This window comes from Mobula birostris, chromosome 2, assembly GCF_030028105.1.
Source record: "Mobula birostris isolate sMobBir1 chromosome 2, sMobBir1.hap1, whole genome shotgun sequence".
Lineage (NCBI taxonomy): Eukaryota > Metazoa > Chordata > Chondrichthyes > Myliobatiformes > Myliobatidae > Mobula > Mobula birostris.
Genome location: NC_092371.1, coordinates 36,796,792 through 36,817,626, shown reverse-complemented (window position 1 = coordinate 36,817,626; position 20,835 = coordinate 36,796,792). Strand labels below are relative to the sequence as shown.

At 39.7% G+C, this 20,835-nt stretch overlaps 1 protein-coding gene across 1 annotated transcript in view; it reads left to right on the top strand.

The window, feature by feature from the left end:
- LOC140208223 (docking protein 5-like) overlaps positions 1 to 20,835 on the top strand; it is a 520,777-nt gene that overhangs the window by 385,021 nt on the left and 114,921 nt on the right. The window contains exon 6 of the mRNA XM_072276739.1: positions 11,431 to 11,566. Coding sequence (XP_072132840.1) covers positions 11,431 to 11,566 — 136 coding nt within the window. The remainder of the gene's footprint in view (positions 1 to 11,430; positions 11,567 to 20,835) is intronic.

Below are 20,835 nucleotides of genomic sequence, written 5' to 3'. Positions count from 1 at the left end.
CGCTACAACACTCCAACCAATTGTCCACCAATCTTCACCACCACTCAGTCTCTGATATTTCTTACTTGGAATGGGAATTAAGCTGTCAGCTACAAAGTGAGGACAGTGACTTAAACTATTTGAGACCAGGATCTGTTTAAGTCCTTCAGCAGATTTAAAAAACAGTGTATTGTAGAAATGGAGGGAACATCTTCTCCATCATATGTAGTGTGGCATTCCTACCCTGGAAGCAACATACGATAATGTACACATTTTTCTGAGCAATGTCTTTATCTGTAATCAGGTTATATCACAAACATCATTATTCATTAACATTTATACTTAGTACTTTAATAAATATGTTGACATGTTTTAAAAGCTACTGAAAGAATAAGAAAGTAAAGTAGAGCAGTCATAAATCACAAAATGACAGAGGTGAATGAATGACCCTTGGGTGAATTCAGGTTGATTTACTGAAAACTGAAATCTGTCAAAATATAAGAGCTTATGCTTTGCACACAAAGCTAATTAATCATCTTTCATTCCAACAAGAAATCCGATTGCTGAATTGCCTGCCAGTCAAATGAAAACAGAACCCAACTGGGAACACTTTGAATGAGGTACTACTGTGGAAATGATGTCACTTTGTTTGATTCTTTGAAGGGAAGCATTTTTTGAAATAGGAATATATATTCAAAAAAAATCTATTTTCAATAAACCTTATATATAAATATTTTGAACAGCACCAAGATAATTTGGTTGATTAATGGAGCCTGTTTGTTCTTTTCTGGCTGTTTGCCCTTTACTGGAATTACAAAATGTTTTTCCAGTAACTTTAACATCAGACTTACGCAGGTGAAACAGTTCAAAGTAAATTTGTTATCGAAGTACAGATATATCACCATATACAACCCTGAGATTCAGTTTCTTGTAGGCATTCACAATAAATACAAGAAACACAATAGAGTCAATGAAAGTCTCCTCCTCAATAGGACAGACAACAACCAATGTGCAAAGAGAACAAATTGTGCAAATACAAAATGAGGAATAAAACTAATAAGTAAGCATTAAATATTGAGAAAATGAGTCGTAGAATCCTTGGAAGTGAGTCATAAGGTTTGTGAGAATAGTTCAGTGTTGGGGTGAGTGAATTTATCCACTCTGGTGCAAGAGCCTGATGGTGCTGGGGCAATAACTATTCCTGAATTTAGTGGTGTGATTACCATGGCTAATCTAATTGCAATCTCAATTCTGCATTACCACCTAACCTGCTGAGCTTTCACTTTCTTGCTTATTATGAATCATTTCACCCCAATTTAAAAATGTTCAAAAATTTTTTTCTACCACCTTATGAGGAAGAGACAAAGATTCCCAACTTTCTAAGCAAAAGGAATGTTCTTTATCTCTATCTTAAATGAATACCTCCTTATCTTTGAACCCTGATCCCTATTTGCTGATTCTCCAATAAAAGAAAACATCCTCTCCACATTATGTGAAGACTCTTACAATCATTTTCCTTTTTATTCTCCTAAACTCCAGTGGATGCTTTTAACATTCTCTTCAATCCAAGTGATAATCTTTTAAATCTTCTCTGAACTGCTTTCAATATATTTAAATCCTTCCTTAATTAAAGGAACCATTACTGCAGACAGAACTCCTGATGTGCTGTCGCCTCCGCTCTACATAACTGAAATAAATTCCTTACTTGAGTATTGAACTTAGGTTCAAGAAACACACATGTAGGTTTGTGAATTGTGCACTAGGATATGCAGACCCTTTGCATCTCAGAGCGCAATGATTTCTCCCTATTTCAATAATATGTTTTCTTTTTTCTCAGCTGAAGTAGAGTATTCCACATTAAATTCTAATTGCTGGATCATTGCCCACTCACTGTATCTACCTATATCCCTTTATAGCCTACTTAAACTGATATAGTTCATAGTCAAGTTTGTCATATCCACCTTAGTGCAAAGCTATCGAAGCGGTCACGGTATTGCTAAACTGTAATAATTTGGGGTTTTGCCAGTTGGTTCAAGAATATATCCTGTACATTCTAATTGCCATACAAGACCATGATTCAACTAGTCAGAATACTTTCAACAGTACATTTGTAGACATTTCTTAGAATGTTCTGTGACAGGCCAAATTTCCTTAACCTCCAAAGAAAGTAAAGATGTTAGTGCACTTTTCTTATAGTCATAGTCAGAGTTATACTTTATTGATCCCGAGGGAAATTGTTTTTTGTTACAGTTGTACCATAAATAATTAAATAGTAATAAAACCATAAATAATTAAATAGTAATATGTAAATTATGCCAGAAAATTAAATCCAGGACCATCCTGTTGGCTCAGGGTGTCTGACCCTCCAAGAGAGGAATTGTAAAGTTTGATGGCCACAGGCAGGAATGACTTCCTATGACGCTGTGTGTTGCATCTCGGTGGAATGAGTCTCTGGCTGAATGTACTCCTGTGCCCAACCAGTCCATTATGTAGTGGATGGGAGACATTGTCCAAGATGGCATGCAACTTGGACAGCATCCTCCTATAATTACATCTCTGTGCTGGCCCCAGGACAGATAATCTGATATGTTAGTGCCCAGGAACTTAAAGATGCAAACTCTCTCCATTGCTGATTTCCCAATGTAGATTGCCATAAGTTCACACTCCTTCCTCTTACTGAAGTCAACAATCAGCTATTTAGTTTTGCAGATGTTAAGCTTGAGTTTGTGGTTGTGGTACTAGTCAAACAAGTGTCTTGCCTTGTTCTGGTTAGCTGATTCATCACCATCTATTAGTCACTATATATCATATAGTGTCATATAGGAAATGGACATACTCTATCTAACTCATTGTCAGCAAATTTAACAACCATACCTGTGGTTTCTTCATCCAGTTCATTTCAATGAAAATGTTTGGAGGACAAATATTAATTAGGGGAGTTTACAAATCAAAACTCTCACAACTTTTTTATTACTATGCCAGGATTTTTAATGTACACCTGGGAAAGGAAGCAGGAGAGGAGAAGTCATTTGAAAAAATCGTATTTCCCACAATAACTTTTGCTCAGTACTGCACTGGAATATTTGAGTCCAAATGCCCAGAGTTCAATTTGTCCCCATAGTTTTCTGCATCAAAGCTAGGTTGTATTACCAATGAATCAGCACTAGCACTAAAATAGATTTTGAGGCTAGGATGTTTTCCCTGTTTTACAAGTAAATAAGAGCATGACTAGTGGTTCTGATACTTCTAAGAGATTTCGTTTTTCAAAATCAGTAACTTGGTTCAGTTTTACATAGACACAACAAACCAATGTTTGTTATGGTTGCTGAAGGCAATTCCACAATCCTGAGTAAAGAAAGGCCTGAGGAAGTATCACATCAGACGGAAGTACAGCATAGAAACAAGCCCTTCAACCAATCTGCTCTGTGTGAACCATTAGCCATCTATTTATACTGCTCCTACATTAATCCCCACTTTTTTATACTCCACACACTCTCATCAACTCCCAGATTCTGCCACTGACTTACACACAGAGACAATTTACGGTGATGAATTAAACATCTTTGGGATGTGGAAAGAATCCACAGCATCTAGAGGAAACCCAGACAGTCATGTGGAGAGCATATAAATTCTTTACAGAGAACACCAAAAGTTAGAATTGAGCCCAAATCTCTAGCACTGTGAGGCAGAGAATGTACTAGCTACCCTACTATACAACTTGGAACCAAAGCACCAAGATTTCAAAAACATTTCAGATGAATCCAAATTGAAAGTTCTGTGTGTTCTGTCACCTTTAGATTAATAAATCAGTTCAATTTGTGCAGTTTAAATTCTGTTTCCTATTTTACTGTCCACTTAATCTTTTTCACAATCATTTGTTATCTTTACAAGAGGAAAATAGTATATTTCTAATTTAGCATATTGTATAACAAAACATTAACCAGCTCTGAGAAAATGTTCTCTGGATGAAGTGACATAAATAAGTGTGTTCCTTTGTTTTATTTCATGAAAATACCTTAAGTAATTTTTAAGGTTTTATTTTATGATTTAGACAGTTCAAAGTGGGAAGCACTGCAATAGTAAAAATTAGATAGCTTACAACACTTTCAGGAGCCTTGATCCAGTGTCTGATCTTGCCTTTGGAAGGTAATATATCTTAATAAGGGGATTTATAAAGATCTTCATATAGAAATTCAAAGTTCAAAGTAAATTTATTATCCAAATATCTATGTGTCACCATATACTACCCTGAGATTCATTTTCTTGCAGTCATTCACAGTTGAACAAAAATAAATACAATAGAATAAATGAAAAACTACAAAAAATGATAAACAACCCATGTGCAAAAGAAGACAAACTGTTCAAATACAATAAAAATAGATATTAATAAATACTGTAAATAAAAAAATAAAATAATCCTAAGAATATGAGTTGTAAAGTCCTTGAAAGTGAGTCTATAGTTTGTGGATTCAATTCAGAGTTGAAGTGAGTGAAGTTATCCATACTGGTTCAGGAGCTTCATGGTTGAAGGATAATAGTTATTCCTGAACCTGGTGATGTGGCACCTAAGCCTCCAGTACCTCCCTTCCAATGGCAGCAGTGGGAGAAGAGAGTTTGGCCTGAACGGTGGAGGTCCTTGATGATGGATGCTTCTTTCTTGTGGCAACGCTCCTTGTATATGTACTCAATAGAGCAGAGGAATTTTCCTGTGATAGACTAAGCTGTATTAACTCAGAGTGAGTTATAAAAATTCACATGAATGTTTTCTGAATCACCAACTTTCTTATTCCAGAAGAAACCAAATTGAGTTTGAATGAAATGAACATATGAATGGGTTTTATCAATTTGTAATCTGAATATGCTGCTTCAGATGCCAGGAATGCTGATGTGGATTTTGGGCCTGGAAATCATCAAAACTAATAGAGTGAGGTTTCTACAGGGCTCACAGGCATTACAGGTTGCCAGACTGTACTTGTACAATGTTCTAAAACTAATGCAAATTCATAAAATTTAAACATGTTTACAGTTGCTTATTTCATTACTTACTTCATACAAAAATTTCTATGTGGGCTGATTTGAATGTGATTAGATCTGATACAACTGTAACTGGAACCATAGTTCCTCATAGTGCAACTAGATCCTCAATTTCCTCACTTGTGGACTCCAGACAGTTTGGATTGGAAGCAGCATCTCTTCCACCATCAGCACAGGTGCCCCACAAGCTTGTGTGCTTAGCCCCCTTCCCTTCTTGCTTTGTACTTATGATAGTGAGGCTAAATACAACTCTAATTCCATATTTAAGTTTGTTGATAAGACCACTGTAGTTAGCTGAATCAAAGTTGCTTACAAATCAGCATATTGGAGGGAGCTTGAAAATCTGGCTGAAAGGTGTCTTGAGAATAACTTCTCACTCAACATCAGCAAAACCGAAGAGCTGATTAATAACTACAGGAGGAGTACACTGGAGGTCCATGTGCCAGTCCTCATCATGGGATTAGAGGTGGTGAGGATAAGTAACTTTTAATTCCTTGTTGTTATCACTTCAGAGGATCTTTCCTGGGTCCAGCACATAAGTGCCTTTACAAAGGTTTGCAAAGATTTGGCATGTCGTCGAAAACTTTTACAAAATTCTATGAATGCACCGTGGAGAGTATGCTGTCTGGCTGCATCACGGAATCTAATCACAAATGTCTTTGAAATCACCAATGTCCTTGAATGGAAAAGCCGACAAAAAGTAGCAAATACAGCTCAGTCCATCACAGGTAAAGCCCTCCCCATGACTGAACATATCTACAAGTAGCACCGTTGCAGGAAAGCAGCGTCTATCAATAAGAACCCCCACCAAACAAGCTATGTTCTCTTCTCACTGCTGCCATCAGGAAGAAGGTACAAGAGCCAAAGATTCCATATCACTAGGTTCAGTAATAGTTATTGCCCCTTAACCATCAGGCTCCTGAACCAGAGGGGATAATTTCACTAAACTCAACACTGAACTTAATCCACAACCTATAGACTCGCTTTCAAGGACTCTACAACTCCTGTTCTCAATATTGATTGATTGATTGATTGATTGATTTATTATTTTCTTTCTTTTTCTTTTGGAGTTGCACATTTTGTTGTTATTTGCATCCTGTTTGTTTTTCCATCTTTGTGTGCAGCATTTCATCGTTTCTATTGTATGCCTTTGTAATTACTGCGAATACCTGCAAGTAAATGGATCTATAGTATATAGCGACATATATGTACTTCGATAATAAATTTACTTTGAACTTTGAACAAGTGAAACTCCAAGATGAGTAAAGTCTTACAGGAAATGGAAGGCAAAATTTTTAAGTGAGCTTGAACTTGCCACATTGGGAATTTACTTGCCTGAGGAAAGAATTATGGTGACTAAATTAGAGTTTCCTTTTATATTTTGAACCATTAAACAAAGGGTGTCTAAAACATGCACTCACTAGTAAAACTTAACAGCCTGCTGGAAAACTAATAAATTGCATATTGGCTGTTAAAGCTTTTTAGGGAATGAGAAGGTTTGATCTTTTTTTTTGAAAATTTAAATTGTCTGGCATCAGCATAAAGCAGGAATGCAGTCTATTCATGAATTCAAAATTGAATAGGTAGCTAAACAAATGATGTCAACAAGAAGTTCCCATCAGGAGTGGCTCAAAATGCTGGCATCTCATTGCCAAATGAAACAATAATTTATTCCATACCACCACTACTAAAAGAGAATAAATGAAGGATTTCAAACAAACAATATACATTTCCCAACATTGGCCTGCCACCATCACCACCTCCCAAACTCTACCATCACTCCCACATACTTTGATGTCAAAATGACATTCTCTGGTTATGGCTGATAGTTTCCCAGTTGAAAACATATTAAATTTGTGCCCCTTGGACAACCTGATAGCTTCCTTCAAAAGCTGATTATTCTATCCAAAATGAAGAGCATTTTGAGGTCTCAAATTGATTCTGTGTTTACAAATGGTCCATATTCTATGGTTTTCCTATGCTAGCTTGTGTATAGGTTCTCTAAGGCCCATCTTGGCTCTTCATTATGTTGAAAATCTGGCTGAGATCCAATACCTTAAAGATTTCAAAGGTACATTTAATGTCAGAGAAATGTATACAATATATATCCTGAAACGCTTTTTCTTTGCCTCTTCATAAAGACCTAGCTTTTTAAGCCAAATGAAAATGGAATTTTTTTTCAGGAAGTTGATTAGTTTCCTTGAAGACTGGGGAACATTCACCATGGAAGACTCCAACTTTACCCAGTCAGTCAGTTTGAGCCACTTGGAATGATATGTAGATCTTAGACATCACCTTATCTGCCGAAGTAAGTTGAACCAGACACTGATCTTTTGACTGGCAGCTGAAGGTTTGCTACTGCTGCTGCTAAATGTTGTTTTATGGCAAGCCATCTGGATGAGATGATGCTTTAATACCCACCATAGCTAGAATACACAATATGAAGATAGATAGGATCTTCAACAATACTCAGTAAGTGTGTGTTACTGTAGGCATTGTGTGACATGAGGAGAGGAACAGAAAAAGAAAGTAGAATTTTTATTTAGAGCTTCCTCCTTTATTAAAACATCAAAGGTTATGTCATTCAAGCATATAATGAATTCATTATTGTTATATTTGTAGTGAAATTATTTTAATCTTATTCACACTGTTACACATTGATTGGAAGTATATAGTACTTGTTTATTATTAGCTGAACATTAGGGTCCCTCAGAAGACATAAGCACAATCTAGTAATTACACCTCAACAATTACTTTAAAATTCTTCAGTGAAAAATATTCCTATTGACTGGGAATTAATAAATTTATTGCAAAGCATAATTATTGGCTAACTGTTAGTGCTTTACTGGACAGAATGGGCTGGACAATTATGTAGCTTAATCTGAATCTTCGCACAAGCCCCATAAAGCCCAGATCCTACATTTAATAACTGCCTGTTACAAATCGCTCCTAGGCGAGTCAAATAAGTAGCTTCTCCTGGCAGTGTAATCCCAATGGACAGGAATTCAAAGGATGAAGTAACATGTAGAACATAGATTATAGCATTTATATCACTGGAATTTACAATGAATTAATGTTTTGACATAAGGTCTTCCAGGAGTGAACCTGCCTAATTATAATATTGTCATGTGTTTTTAGTTGAGCTATTGGAGAAAGAATGTGAAACTGTGTGAATCATTTAATTCTCAATGTTTAATGAGTAATAAGACATCAAAAGGGAATAGAAAAATGGAAATATTACCATGGAGTATTTTGATGTATATTTATGTTATTGATACAACTTGATATTTTATGCAACACATCTAAAGCAAGTATCACCTTTGGGTGAAAGGTTAAGAAAAGGGGATTATATAACTGGGGTGTGCAGAAATAATGTTATAGCCAGTAGTAAAATATTCAATTATTTGTAAAAATTATGCAGCTATAAATTCTGTCCTTGGAATGTTACTTAACCCTGAGCACAACACAAAGACATCAGCAGGAGAGCTGCACCCTTGGTTGAAAGTAAAAGAGTCCGGCTAGCAATGCACAAAAAGTCATAGTGTTCCTTGAAGTGAGTCATTATAAGTTTTGAAGAAGCCTTTAGCCCCTTGCACTGTGAGCTAGAAACAGCACCAACTAGAAAGCATAACCTCTTGCTGTTTTATTAAATATATAGTATTTGATTCTAATAATACTGCACAGGTAAGCAGCTTGAAAGAAGGAGAACACACGAGTGTAAGCCTTGCTTTCTTTATCTTTACAACTAAGCATTGTGCATGAGAATAATTTGAAGAGAAAAAAAAACATGAGAAGGACAAATTGAACCACCACAGTTTAATTAAGTACAGTCAGTATATATTTATTCAAAGGCCTGTGCCAGACTAGATAGATTTCTTTTCAGAAGGGAATAAGGTAAGGTGATGAGGGTAATGTATTTAATTCAGTGTACAAGAATGTTACTAAGGCTTCTGAAAAATTCTTGCATTTCAGAATGATCAGTAGAGTAAAGCCGCTTGTATCCAAGGCAAGTGAAAAGTTGGATCCTTACCTAGATCAGTGACAGAAAGATGTGGTAATAGTCAACAGTGACAGGATGATGTACATTTTTGCAGGTCTCACTTCTGGATATTAACATTATATCACATAATGTGTATTCCCTTACTCTATTTATCCTTTCCAAGTACATGCCCTAGTGCTTCACTGGAAGGAAATCTATTTGCTACTTTTAGTTTGTATTATGCTATCAAAAAGTTTTTTTTTCCTTTATTTGCTGGTTTAGAAACAGTAATTAGTATACTAAAGTATTTTTTTTAAAAAGTGTATATTTATTTTAAAATATATTAATCTGATGCCAGTTAATTACAACAAGAAACATATACCAAAATAAACATTAACAGAAAAGACTTATGTAGATTTACCTATTAAACTATGATGGACAACCCTTCTTAATTGAATGGAACTGTGCTAGATATAGCAGCTATAAATGGTGTAAATCAAAGGGCCAGCTAGGAATTGCTTCAGGCCCTTCTACCCAGTTACCTACAAAATGTCAATGGACTCAATGGTAAGTCCGGGGACAAAGTGAGACATCAGACATCTGACTGCCAGAGTGTTCCTAAGGTCTATGTTGCAATGCAGAAGTGGGAACAGTTCAGAAGAATGTTATTAGTACTGTTATATATTAACTTAAAACATTTTAAAGATATTTCACAGATGTTTTGGTAGTTGCTTATGACAGAGTTCTCTTGGAAAGGCAGCAATAATAAGAACCAATGGATGTTGCAGCCTTGAGAAATATGATCAACTTTCTCTGTATGTGGAACTAATGGGGATGTTCCTGAAACGTCGAGTTCCTGGGTGATGATGCAGAAGAGAGCAAAGTGGCCAGATGTTGAAAGTGAAAGCCAATATAGCTATCAGTGACAGAGCTGAAGTTAATGAGATCTTGTTCATTAGTACCATGGACCAAAGATGAAATATCTTGACATGTCACTGCAAAAGTCCTGGAGGGACATTTTAACCCAATTCCTCAAGAGATTATTGAGAGGTAGAGGTTTGTTATATGCAGCAAGAGATCAGAGAAAAAGCCCAATGAGATTAAAGACAATGTTAGAATTTTCCAGACGTCTATAAATTTGGTGCTGTTGGGTCATTTTGTGCCAATAACAGAGCCAGACACCCACTCTAATATTGAGTGTTGAATTCTCCCTCTCTGTACACTATTGATCATTGAATTCTCTTGTCCCTGGACAATATCATTCAGTATTGGGATCTGGGCAATTTCCTTGATGTTGCTGAAGACATACCAAATCTCCTGAAACTCTGAATGAAACATAGCTGCTGTTGTGCTGCCTTTATTGCTGCATCTATATGTTGGGTCCAATTTAGATCCTCAGAGATACTGACACCCAGAAACATGAAATTACTCACTCTTTCCACTTCTGATCCCTCAATGAGGACTGGTGTGTGTTCCCTCGTCTTAACCTTTCAGAATTCCACAATCAGTTCTTTGGTCTGACTGACCTTCAGTGCAAGGTTACCTGCTGCAACACCACTCAACTAGCCAATGTATCTCGTTCCTGTACACCATCTGAAATTCTGCCAGCATTGGTTGTATCAACAGCAAATTTAAAGATGACTTTTGACCTATGCCTAGCCACACAGCTAAGGTGTACAGAAATTAGAGCAGTGGGCTTAGCACACATCCCTGAGGTGTGTCAGTATTGATTGTCAGTGAGGTTGAGATGTTACTTTCGATCTATATAGATTGTGGTCTTCCAGTTAGGAAGTCGACGATCCAGTTGCAGAGGGCCGTACAGAGGCCCAGGTTCTAGAGCTTTTCAATCCGAACTGTAGGAATGATTGTGTTAAACACTGAGCGATAGTCAATAAACAACACCCTGACATAAGAATTTTCCAAGGCTGCGTGAAGAGCTAATGAGATCATGCCCACCATAGACCTATTGTGGCAACAGGCAAATTGCAGTGGTCCAGCTCCTTGCTGAGACAGGAGTTAAATCTAGGCACCCTGCCCTTCTTGGGTACTGATATAATAATTGCCCTTTGGATCAGGTATTGGTAAATAAGATTAGTACAGATAGATATCTGATGGTGAGCATTGACTGCTTTCCTAACAAAGAAGGATTTTACCTTATTAATAAGTATTTAGTAAGAAACCCTTCTGGAATTATAAATCTGTTGCTATGTCACTAACAGTATAATTATTATGGGTTAATTCCTGTTGTATTGAACAGCATACATTCTGGGTTAAATTCCTTTTGAGCTTGTCATCTGCTGAAACTCTGTAATTTAGTTCCCTGAACTGTAAAAGAAAAAGACTGTAGAGAAAATAAAATGAAAAGTTGCGATGTTTCTAATATCCAAAAATATCACTGCTGTATTAAAACTAGGTTCCTTTATTTTGTATCTTGGCAGAATGTGTGACACAGGAGAAGGACTATTTACTTTTCAAACAAGAGAAGGTGAGGCAATTTACCAGAAAGTTCACTCCGCTGCACTGGCCATTGCTGAGCAACATGAGCAGATGCTTCAGAGGGAGAAAAACTCACGGGTACGTGCACTGCTGATGTTTTTCATTGGTTAGTGGGATGTTTCAGGATATTTACAATTCCTCTTGTTCCTTTAGTACACACCACATACCTTTGTGCTTTAATGTGGAAAATGGCGAAGCCTAAGCACATTTTTTATTAGTTGTTTTAAGGAGCTCAAATATCCCAGTATTTCTGTATAATGAATTTCCACCATCTGTATAAAACAGCAAAATGTTTAAATATGAACTATTTTAAATCCTTTAATAGAGACATTTAAGTCTGAAAACAATCCCATGTATAATATCATCAGTATTTTGAAAGGCAATTCAGTAGTTTTATTTAAGAGTTGCTTAAATATTCTAGTCACTTTTGAGTCAGGTATAACTCATCTAAAATTCATTTATTTCTTTTGATTTCTATGGTTTCCTTGTATTTCATTTATACTGACTTTACGACCTAATGTCCTTCATTTGGTGTCTATTTTAGAATCAGAATTGTTTTAACTGATCTCTTGAAGTGCACCTGCACTTACATAACTCTTGGAATTATTACGCACATTAAGCATAGAACAAAGACCAGCACAGCACAGGAACAGGACCTTCACCTCACAATTTTATGCTAAATCAATTAAATTAGTAATCAAATGACCATCTAAACCAATTTCTTCTGCCTCCACAATGTCCATATCTTTTAACTTTCCTCACATTCATGTCTTTTAAAAAAGCCCTAATTTATCTGCCTCTACCGCCATCCCAGGCAGCACATTCCAGATACCCACCACTTTCTGTGTAAATAGAAAAAGTTCTTATTCCTCGCATCTTCTTTGAAATTGTCCCCCTCTCACCTTAATTGGATGCCCTCTGGTATTAGACATTTCAATTCTGAGAAAGAGACACTGACTGTTTACTGTATCTATGCCTCTCATAATCTTGTAAACCTCTATCAGATCACCACTCAGGCTCCACCTTTCCAGAGAATACAGCCCAAGTTTGTCCAAACTCATGGTATAGGACATGCCCTCTAATCCACACAACATCCTGGATAAACCTCTTCAGCATTTTCTCCAAAGCTTCCACATCCTTCCTATATTTTTGGAAATCTTTTGATTAATGCCCCTAAGGAGTCTAAACAGAATCTTCCAACCTATGTGTAACCCACTGGTGCACTCATTGCTCTATTAGTGCCACATGGACCAAGGTACATTGAAAAGCCAGTCTTGCACACCATTTATACAGATAAATTTATTGCAACAGCGTGTTGAGGTATTACAAGGTAAAGCAATAACAGAGTTCAGAATAAAATATTGCAGTACAGAGAAAATATAGTGCAGGAGAACAATAGTGTGCAAGGTCACAATACAGTAAATTGTGAGGTCAAGAGTCCATCTTATAGTATTAGAGAAGTTTTCAATAGTCAACAGTGCATTGAAGATGTCCTTGAGACTGATAGTATGCACTTTCAGATTTTTGTATCTTCTGCTCAAAGAGATAAATGAGAAAAGAGAATTCTAGAGTGGATAGGAACTTTGATTTATGTTGGCAGGTGTATCAAGGCAGTGAGAAGTGTAAGCAGAGTCCTTAGAGGGGAGGTTGGTTTCCATGATGTGCTGAGTTGTGTCCAGAACCCTCTAAAACTACTTGCAGTGTATGAGAGCATTTGCTGTACCAGGCTGTGATGCATTCAGACAGGAATTTTTCTACGGAGCATCAAAAAAAACTTGTGAGGGTCCAAGGGAAGATACTGTTTCTTTAGTCTTCTGAGGAAGTAGAGACATTAGTAAGCTTTCTTGGCCATGGCATGAACATGATTGGACCAGAACAGGTTCTTTGTAACGTTCACTTCGAGGAACTTTAAATTGTCAACCCTCCGAACCTCAGCGCCATGCAGAACTCGTTGACTTTATTAACTTTGCCTCCAACTTTCACCCTGCCCTCAAGTTTACCTGGTCCATTTCCGACACCTCCCTCCCCTTTCTAGATCTTTCTGTCTCTGTCTCTGGAGACAGCTTATCCACTGATGTCTACTATAAGCCTACTGACTCTCACAGCTATCTGGACTATTCCTCTTCTCACCCTGTCTCTTGCAAAAACGCCATCCCCTTCTCGCAATTCCTCTGTCTCCGCCGCATCTGCTCTCAGGATGAGGCTTTTCATTCTAGGACGAGGGAGATGTCTTCCTTTTTTAAAGAAAGGGGCTTCCCTTCCTCCACTATCAACTCTGCTCTTAAACGCATCTCCCCCATTTCACATACATCTGCTCTCACTCCATCCTCCCGCCACCCCACTAGGAATAGGGTTCCCCTGGTCCTCACCTACCACCCCACCAGCCCCCGGGTCCAACATATTATTCTCCGTAACTTCCGCCACCTCCAACGGGATCCCACCACTAAGCACATCTTTCCCTCCCCCCCTCTCTCTGCATTCCGCAGGGATCACTCCCTACGCAACTCCCTTGTCCATTCATCCCCCCCATCCCTCCCCACTGATCTCCTTCCTGGCACTTACCCGTGTAAGCAGAACAAGTGCTACACATGCCCTTACACTTCCTCCCTTACCACCATTCAGGGCCCCAAACAGTTCTTCCAGGTGAGGCAACACTTCACCTGTGAGTCGACTGGGGTGATATACTGCGTCCGGTGCTCCCGATGTGGCCTTTTATATATTGGCGAGACCCGACGCAGACTGGGAGACCGCTTTGCTGAACATCTACGCTCTGTCAGCCAGAGAAAGCAGGATCTCCCAGTGGCCACACATTTTAATTCCACATCCCGTTCCCATTCTGACATGTCTATCCACGGCCTCCTCTACTGTAAAGATGAAGCCACACTCAGGTTGAAGGAACAACACCTTATATTCCGTCTGGGTAGCCTCCAACCTGATGGCATGAACATCGACTTCTCTAACTTCCGCTGAGGCCCCACCTCCCCCTTGTGCCCCATCTGTTGCTTATTTTTATGCACACATTCTTTCTCTCACTCTCCTTTTTCTCCCTCTGTCCCTCTGAATATACCCCTTGCCCATCCTCCGGGTGCCCCCCCCCCACCTTGTCTTTCTTCCCGGACCTCCTGTCCCATGATCCTCTCATATCCCCTTTTGCCTAGTGTTTTGCTGTTCAGCTCTTGGCCCCATCCCTCCCCCTCCTGTCTTCTCCTATCATTTTGGATCTCCCCCTCCCCCTCCAACTTTCAAATCCCTTACTCACTCTTCCTTCAGTTAGTCCTGACGAAGGGTCTCGGCCTGAAACGTCGACTGCACCTCTTCCTACAGATGCTGCCTGACCTGCTGCGTTCACCAGCAACTTTGATGTGTGTTGCTTGAATTTCCAGCATCTGCAGAATTCCTGTTGTTTGCGTTTAAAATAGACAGTGCTTTCTTTAAGTAGTAGATGCCAAAGTAAGAAATGTATTCTATTCTCTTAATCGATTTCATTTTGTTACAAATGCATTTGCATTTGTTCTCCACCTTCTGGATGAATGGTCCATTATAGTGAACTACATGCAGTTGATGGTGTTATTAAATCTTGAATATCAGTATAAGCAGATTGGACTGAAAAATAAGGCCATAAATGAAGTGGATTAGTCAGGGTATGGGCATGCATGGATGGATTTTCTCTAAAGATATTACAGGCAGCCCAGTAGCTGATAGCTCTCGCAGCCCAAATTCAATCCTGTCAGGTCTGTCTGTCTGTGTTTTGTATTTCCTCATTGTGAGTACATAGGTTTCTCCTAGGTATTCTAGTTTCTTCCCATTCCAAAGATACAGTATGTGGGCTGGTAGGTTAATTGGGCTATCACAAATTGCTTCTAAAAAAAGTAGTGGAATTTGGGGGAAGTTGAGCGGAAAGGTTACAGGGAAAAATAGTGGGGATGGGATTTCTCTGTGAGTTGGCATAGAATCATTAGGCTGATGTGGCCTTTCTCTGTCATAAGGAAGCATGGAAATAAAATAAGTGTAATGAAGGAATCAACAACATTATTTACTAATTACTGAACTCTCAATGCTTGTAAGTAATAGTTAAATCCTGGTTGGGTAGCTCTTTGAATTCTTGAGAAAAGTACTTCTGCGTTTATATTTTATAATGGCTCAGTTCTGTTGCAAGAGAAGTACCTTCGTACAATCAGTTTCTTTCCATGGATTTACTTGTTTGTATGCTAGAGTCTGAGGCAGGTTATTTATTTCTTTCTGAAGATTAATGAGAGCTGGGATTGGGAGGTTGTAAGCGGAGAAAATTAGGATAAATTTACCCTCATAGGTGAGGTGCAGTGGGGTGAACAGAGAGAATATTTTGTGTCAAATAAGCCTCCAAGAGCAACCCACAATCTGATTGATATTTCTCCATGTTTATATCATTAACTTGGAGTCAAGTGTCTCCAGTAGAGAGGAAAGCATATTGCCCTTAATGCAGATGCCTAGATAAAGGTGTTGGGAGCAGTGAATGGACAAGGAAATATGTTTTCTGTTTCATATTAGTAGCAATAATCTCATTGAATATGAAGCAAAAACATTAGACTGGTAAAAATTCTTCCACTTAATGCAGGAAGATGCAGGAAGATTGTTCCCGATGTTGGGGAAGTCCAGGACGAGGGGCCACAGTTTGAGGATAGAGGAGAAGCCTTTTAGGACCGAGATTAGGAAAAACTTCTTCACACAGAGAGTGGTGAATCTGTGGAATTCTCTGCCACAGGAAACAGCTGAGGCCAGTTCATTGGCTATATTTAAGAGGGAGTTAGATATGGCCCTTGTGGCTGCGGGGGTCAGGGGGTATGGAGGGAAGGCTGGGGCGGGGTTCTGAGTTGGATGATCAGCCATGATCATAATAAATGGCGGTGCAGGATCGAAGGGCCGAATAGCCTACTCCTGCACCTATTTTCTATGTTTCTATGTTTAATGCTCTTTTGAGTAGACTTGGACAATGTCATCAGATCAAAATGATTCTGTTGCAATAATTTTTGTTATTGTATTGCAACCATGGATCTCGAGGAGGTGGGTTAGTCTGTGATCAAATGATGAAAGGATTCAGTGTGCCTGCTTGTTTACTTTTGAGAAACTTCATTCAGTACCAATCCTGATGATGACTGCAATGTTGGATACAAAGGATCTGTATCTACAGTATCCGGAATGGCTCATGCTGGTTGTGGTACTTGTAATGCAGAACCAGTGGCTGAGTTGAAGAGGAAAGTCTCTGCTGAGACAATTTACTGTATATCTGGGAGATGTAATTGCAGTCATCCAGAACAAATATTCATATTAAAAACAGACATTTGTTATGGGTACCAACAAACAATTGGTTTGTAACTGCGTACAAGTCATAGCTCAATTCAAGAGAATGCCAGATTAAATTCCATGATACAGGTCAGGTTTTAAAATGCAACTATTAATCAAATACAAGCAAAATGAGCAAGTTCACATTTGCAAAGTTGTAAAAATATACTACTAAGAAAAAACGTAATATAATTGAAAATGTATTTGAGAGAAGTTGTCCAATATTTGAGACACACAGTATGGTGTGGGTGATAAAATGTTCATTATGTGATGGTTTCTGTTGTAGTAACAAAATAAAGCACCAACTTTGATGGTAAATATCTGGCTGCTGCTGTAGATTTTCACAAATTAAAATGGTGGAAATGTTTTATGTTTAGGAATAGCTGTAACAATTCATTTATTGTACTCAAACACGGAACACTATGCACAGTAAAAGTACTTTACATAATTACCTCATTGCATCAGAGTGGTCTCTTAAAGTGAACCACAACTCAATGTCGGTGGTTGTGAATTATGTACGTTTCCACCAATCACATTGCCCAACAAAGGCCCTCCCCCCCCAACCTAGAATTCACTAAAAAACTGTATCGTCACCCCGCCAGAGCTCTGATAAGCCACCGAGCTTGGATCCTGTCTTCCTTCGATGAAGTAACAGCAGGTGCTTCTGGCTCATCCAGAGATGTGTTGTCACATGCATGGTAATTTTATGACGTCAGGGGTATGTTAGCAGAATGGTCCAAATCTTGATGGGCTGGTTTAAGGCAATCTACCAAAATACATTCAAGTTTATCCTTCTTATCTAGGTCTTTTCTCCCCGTCCCAAAACACGGAAAATAATGACTGCCCGTATACTGACTCAGCCACGAATGACTGCAGGTGCTCTTTTGAAGCTGTTCTGAGCCGCAACAAGATCCACAGGAGATGATTATGCCAACACTCATCGGTTAGGAAAGCCCTCAAAGCAGCCTTTAAGGAGAGGATAAACTGCTCGTGTAGGCCATTGAACTGCAGGTGATTGCCCATGGTGTGGTGTAGCCTCAAACTGAGATTCTGGGGCATTGCAACCCAATGGTCTGATATGAATTGGGGACCACGGTCAGAGGAAATATCAGATGAGGTGCCATACCAAGCAACCCAGGTTTTGATGAACACCCGAGCCACGTCTGTGGCCATTGTCGATACTAGAGGGAAAACCTCTGGCCACCTGGTGGTACGATCCACTGTGGTAAGGAGGTTTGTGAATCTGCGGGAGGGGGTAAGAGGACAAACAACATCCACATTGACATTGTCAAACTGTCGCTCAGGGACCTCAAAAAGTGCCAGTGGTGCCTAAACATGACAGTTAATTTTTACCCGCTGGCACTCCACACAGACTGCACTGCACCATGTGCCTGGACCCAAGGACACCACCTAAGGAAGAGCTGAGCTCGAAGAAGCGACAACGACTGGAGGCCAACACGGCCTCGGGCTCAAGTTCAGCGGGGGTGGCAGCAGGCAGTGCCAAGGTGGCCAGCGAGAACAAACTGGAGGAGAGGCTGTACTCAGTGCTGTCGCAAGATCGAAGAAGATGGAGGTGCATAGCCGCCGCCAACTCCGGATTCAGGACGGCAACCACTGACTGACTGACTCCACACAGACTGCAGTCCAATTGTACATGTCCTTTTTAAGACAGTGCCACACAAACTTTAATGCAACCAGTTTCTGTGAGGCCTTCTGGCCTGGATGCGCAAAGCCATGTATAGAAACATAGAAAACATAGAAACATGGAAATATAGAAAACCTACAGCACAACACAGACACTTCAGCCCACAAAGCTGTGCCGAACATGTACTTACTTTTGAAATTACCTTGGGTTACCCATAGCCCTCTATTTTTCTAAGTTCCATGCATCATGTATGGGGTCAAAAACAGTGTGCCTCCAGTTTGCGGGCACTATGGGTGAGGGCGACTGGTTGAGGCATCGCACAGGAGAGAAACCACAGCTTCCCCAAACTTAATGTCAGCAAACCACAGGGCCGTGACTGCCAATCCTGCACATCTGTGTCAGTAGCTTAGTTGGCTGCCATGCCAGCATAGTCGACCCTTATGTATAAGACCTCAACAGCTGGCTATCAGAGGCAGTCAGCCACTGCATTATTTATCCCCTAGATATGTCGTATATCAGTTGTGGACTCTGATATGTAGGCCAATAGGTGTTGCTGCCATGCAGACCAAGGGTCTAATATTTTGGCCATCGTGTGCATGAGGGGTTTGTGGTCAAAGGTACTTGTGAAATATAGACCCTCTGGAAGAAAAGGACAAGAGCAGACACCAGATAGAGATTGAGAAGCTTACAGTCAAACATGCTGTACTTCCTTTTGGGGGGGGGGGGGGCAAAGCTACCAGCTGAAGAAGGCAAACGGCTGCCACATGCCTCCAACCTGCTGTTCGTACACAACACCCACAGCATAGTCTGAAGCATCAGTAGTGATGACTATAGGTGCATTAGGGAGCAGGTGCTTCCATAGGGTCACATTGGAAAAAGCTTGTTTGGTATTACCAAATGCCTTGGCCATGTCTGCAGACCAGTCAAGCACTTGATTAGAGGTATTGCCTTTAAGTGCATTATACCGGAGGAGCATAAGTTTGGCAGCTAACGGAAATTCACCATGCCTGAAATCTCCTGTAGTTTTATAGTAGTGTGCGATAGTTGGAAATCCATAATAGCAGCTAATTTTGATGGGATGGGTTTCGCACCTTCTGTGGAGTTGCGATGGCTGAAAAAGTCAATGGTTGACAAGACAAACTGGCATTTAACAGGGTTAATAATCAACCTATATTGGCTTAAGTGCTGGAAAAGTGGTGCAGAGATGAGATACGTGTTCGGACCTGGATGTACAGGTGACAAGTATGCTATCCAGGTAAACAAAAAGAAAATCTAAGTCTTTTAATACAGAGTCCATCAGCTGGTGGAAAGTTGGTGCTACAGTTTTCAGTCCAAACGGCATGCTCAGAAACTCAAAGAGGGCAAATGGGGTTATCACAGCTGTTTTGGCAATGTCTTCCTAGCACACAGGGACCTGATGGTTGCGCTTAACTAAGTCAACTTTGGAAAAAATTAAGTTTCCAGCTAAGCATGCCAAAAAATCTTGGATGTGTAGGACCAGGTAATGATCAGGAGTAGTGGTCAATAATCGTCACATGGGCAGCAATCAGCATCAGACTTTTGGACCCTACGGAGGGTCTATTTGACTGGCATGCAATGCTGAGTCCATCCGTGTTGGCAAACTGAGACTTTGCACTGAATCTATGCGTGAGGGCATGGACTGGTGGACCAGTTGTGGGAATATGGTGTTCAGCCCCATGTTTTGTAACTGTAGTGAAGATTGTGGGCTTGCATGAGGTCTGGAAATTCAGCCAGCAGTCAAGTAAACTCACATGTGGTGGTGCATACACCTGACAGAGTCACTGTGAGGAACTTACTGGGGGAACAATGCAACAACTCAAAGTCCTTGACATCCTCCCCAGTAGTTCTTAAGATTGACTAATCGCCCTTGGGCACTCAGGAAATCTGTACCGAGCAGTGGTCTAGCCACTTTAGCTAGGATGAAGTCCCATGTGTAACATCCCCCACAGAAGCAGAGCGTCACCTTTTGTGTCCCATAAGTCTATATCCTGCTGTCATTGGTGGCCTCAAATGAGGTTTTGTTGTTCTTTACCTTCTGATCAATAGGCGATGCTGACAGCCCACTCACTTGATCACCCATGTCACACAGGAAACATCACCCTGAGAAGATGTTCATAATGAACAGTAGACAACACCGGCTACTGGCTACAGAACCCCCATTGTTCACAGTCTTCTGAGGTCCTGATGCACTGACAATATTGAAGCTGCAAGATGGTCTAGACATCCGAGTGTTCATATGAAAGCAAGCATGGTAAAATCACAGGCCTGGCTTCATCTATTTCACAACTGCGGCCGTTCTTATGTTGGGGACCTTGCTGACTGGGCTAACCGAGTGGAGAAAAGATGAACAATGTACCACTGT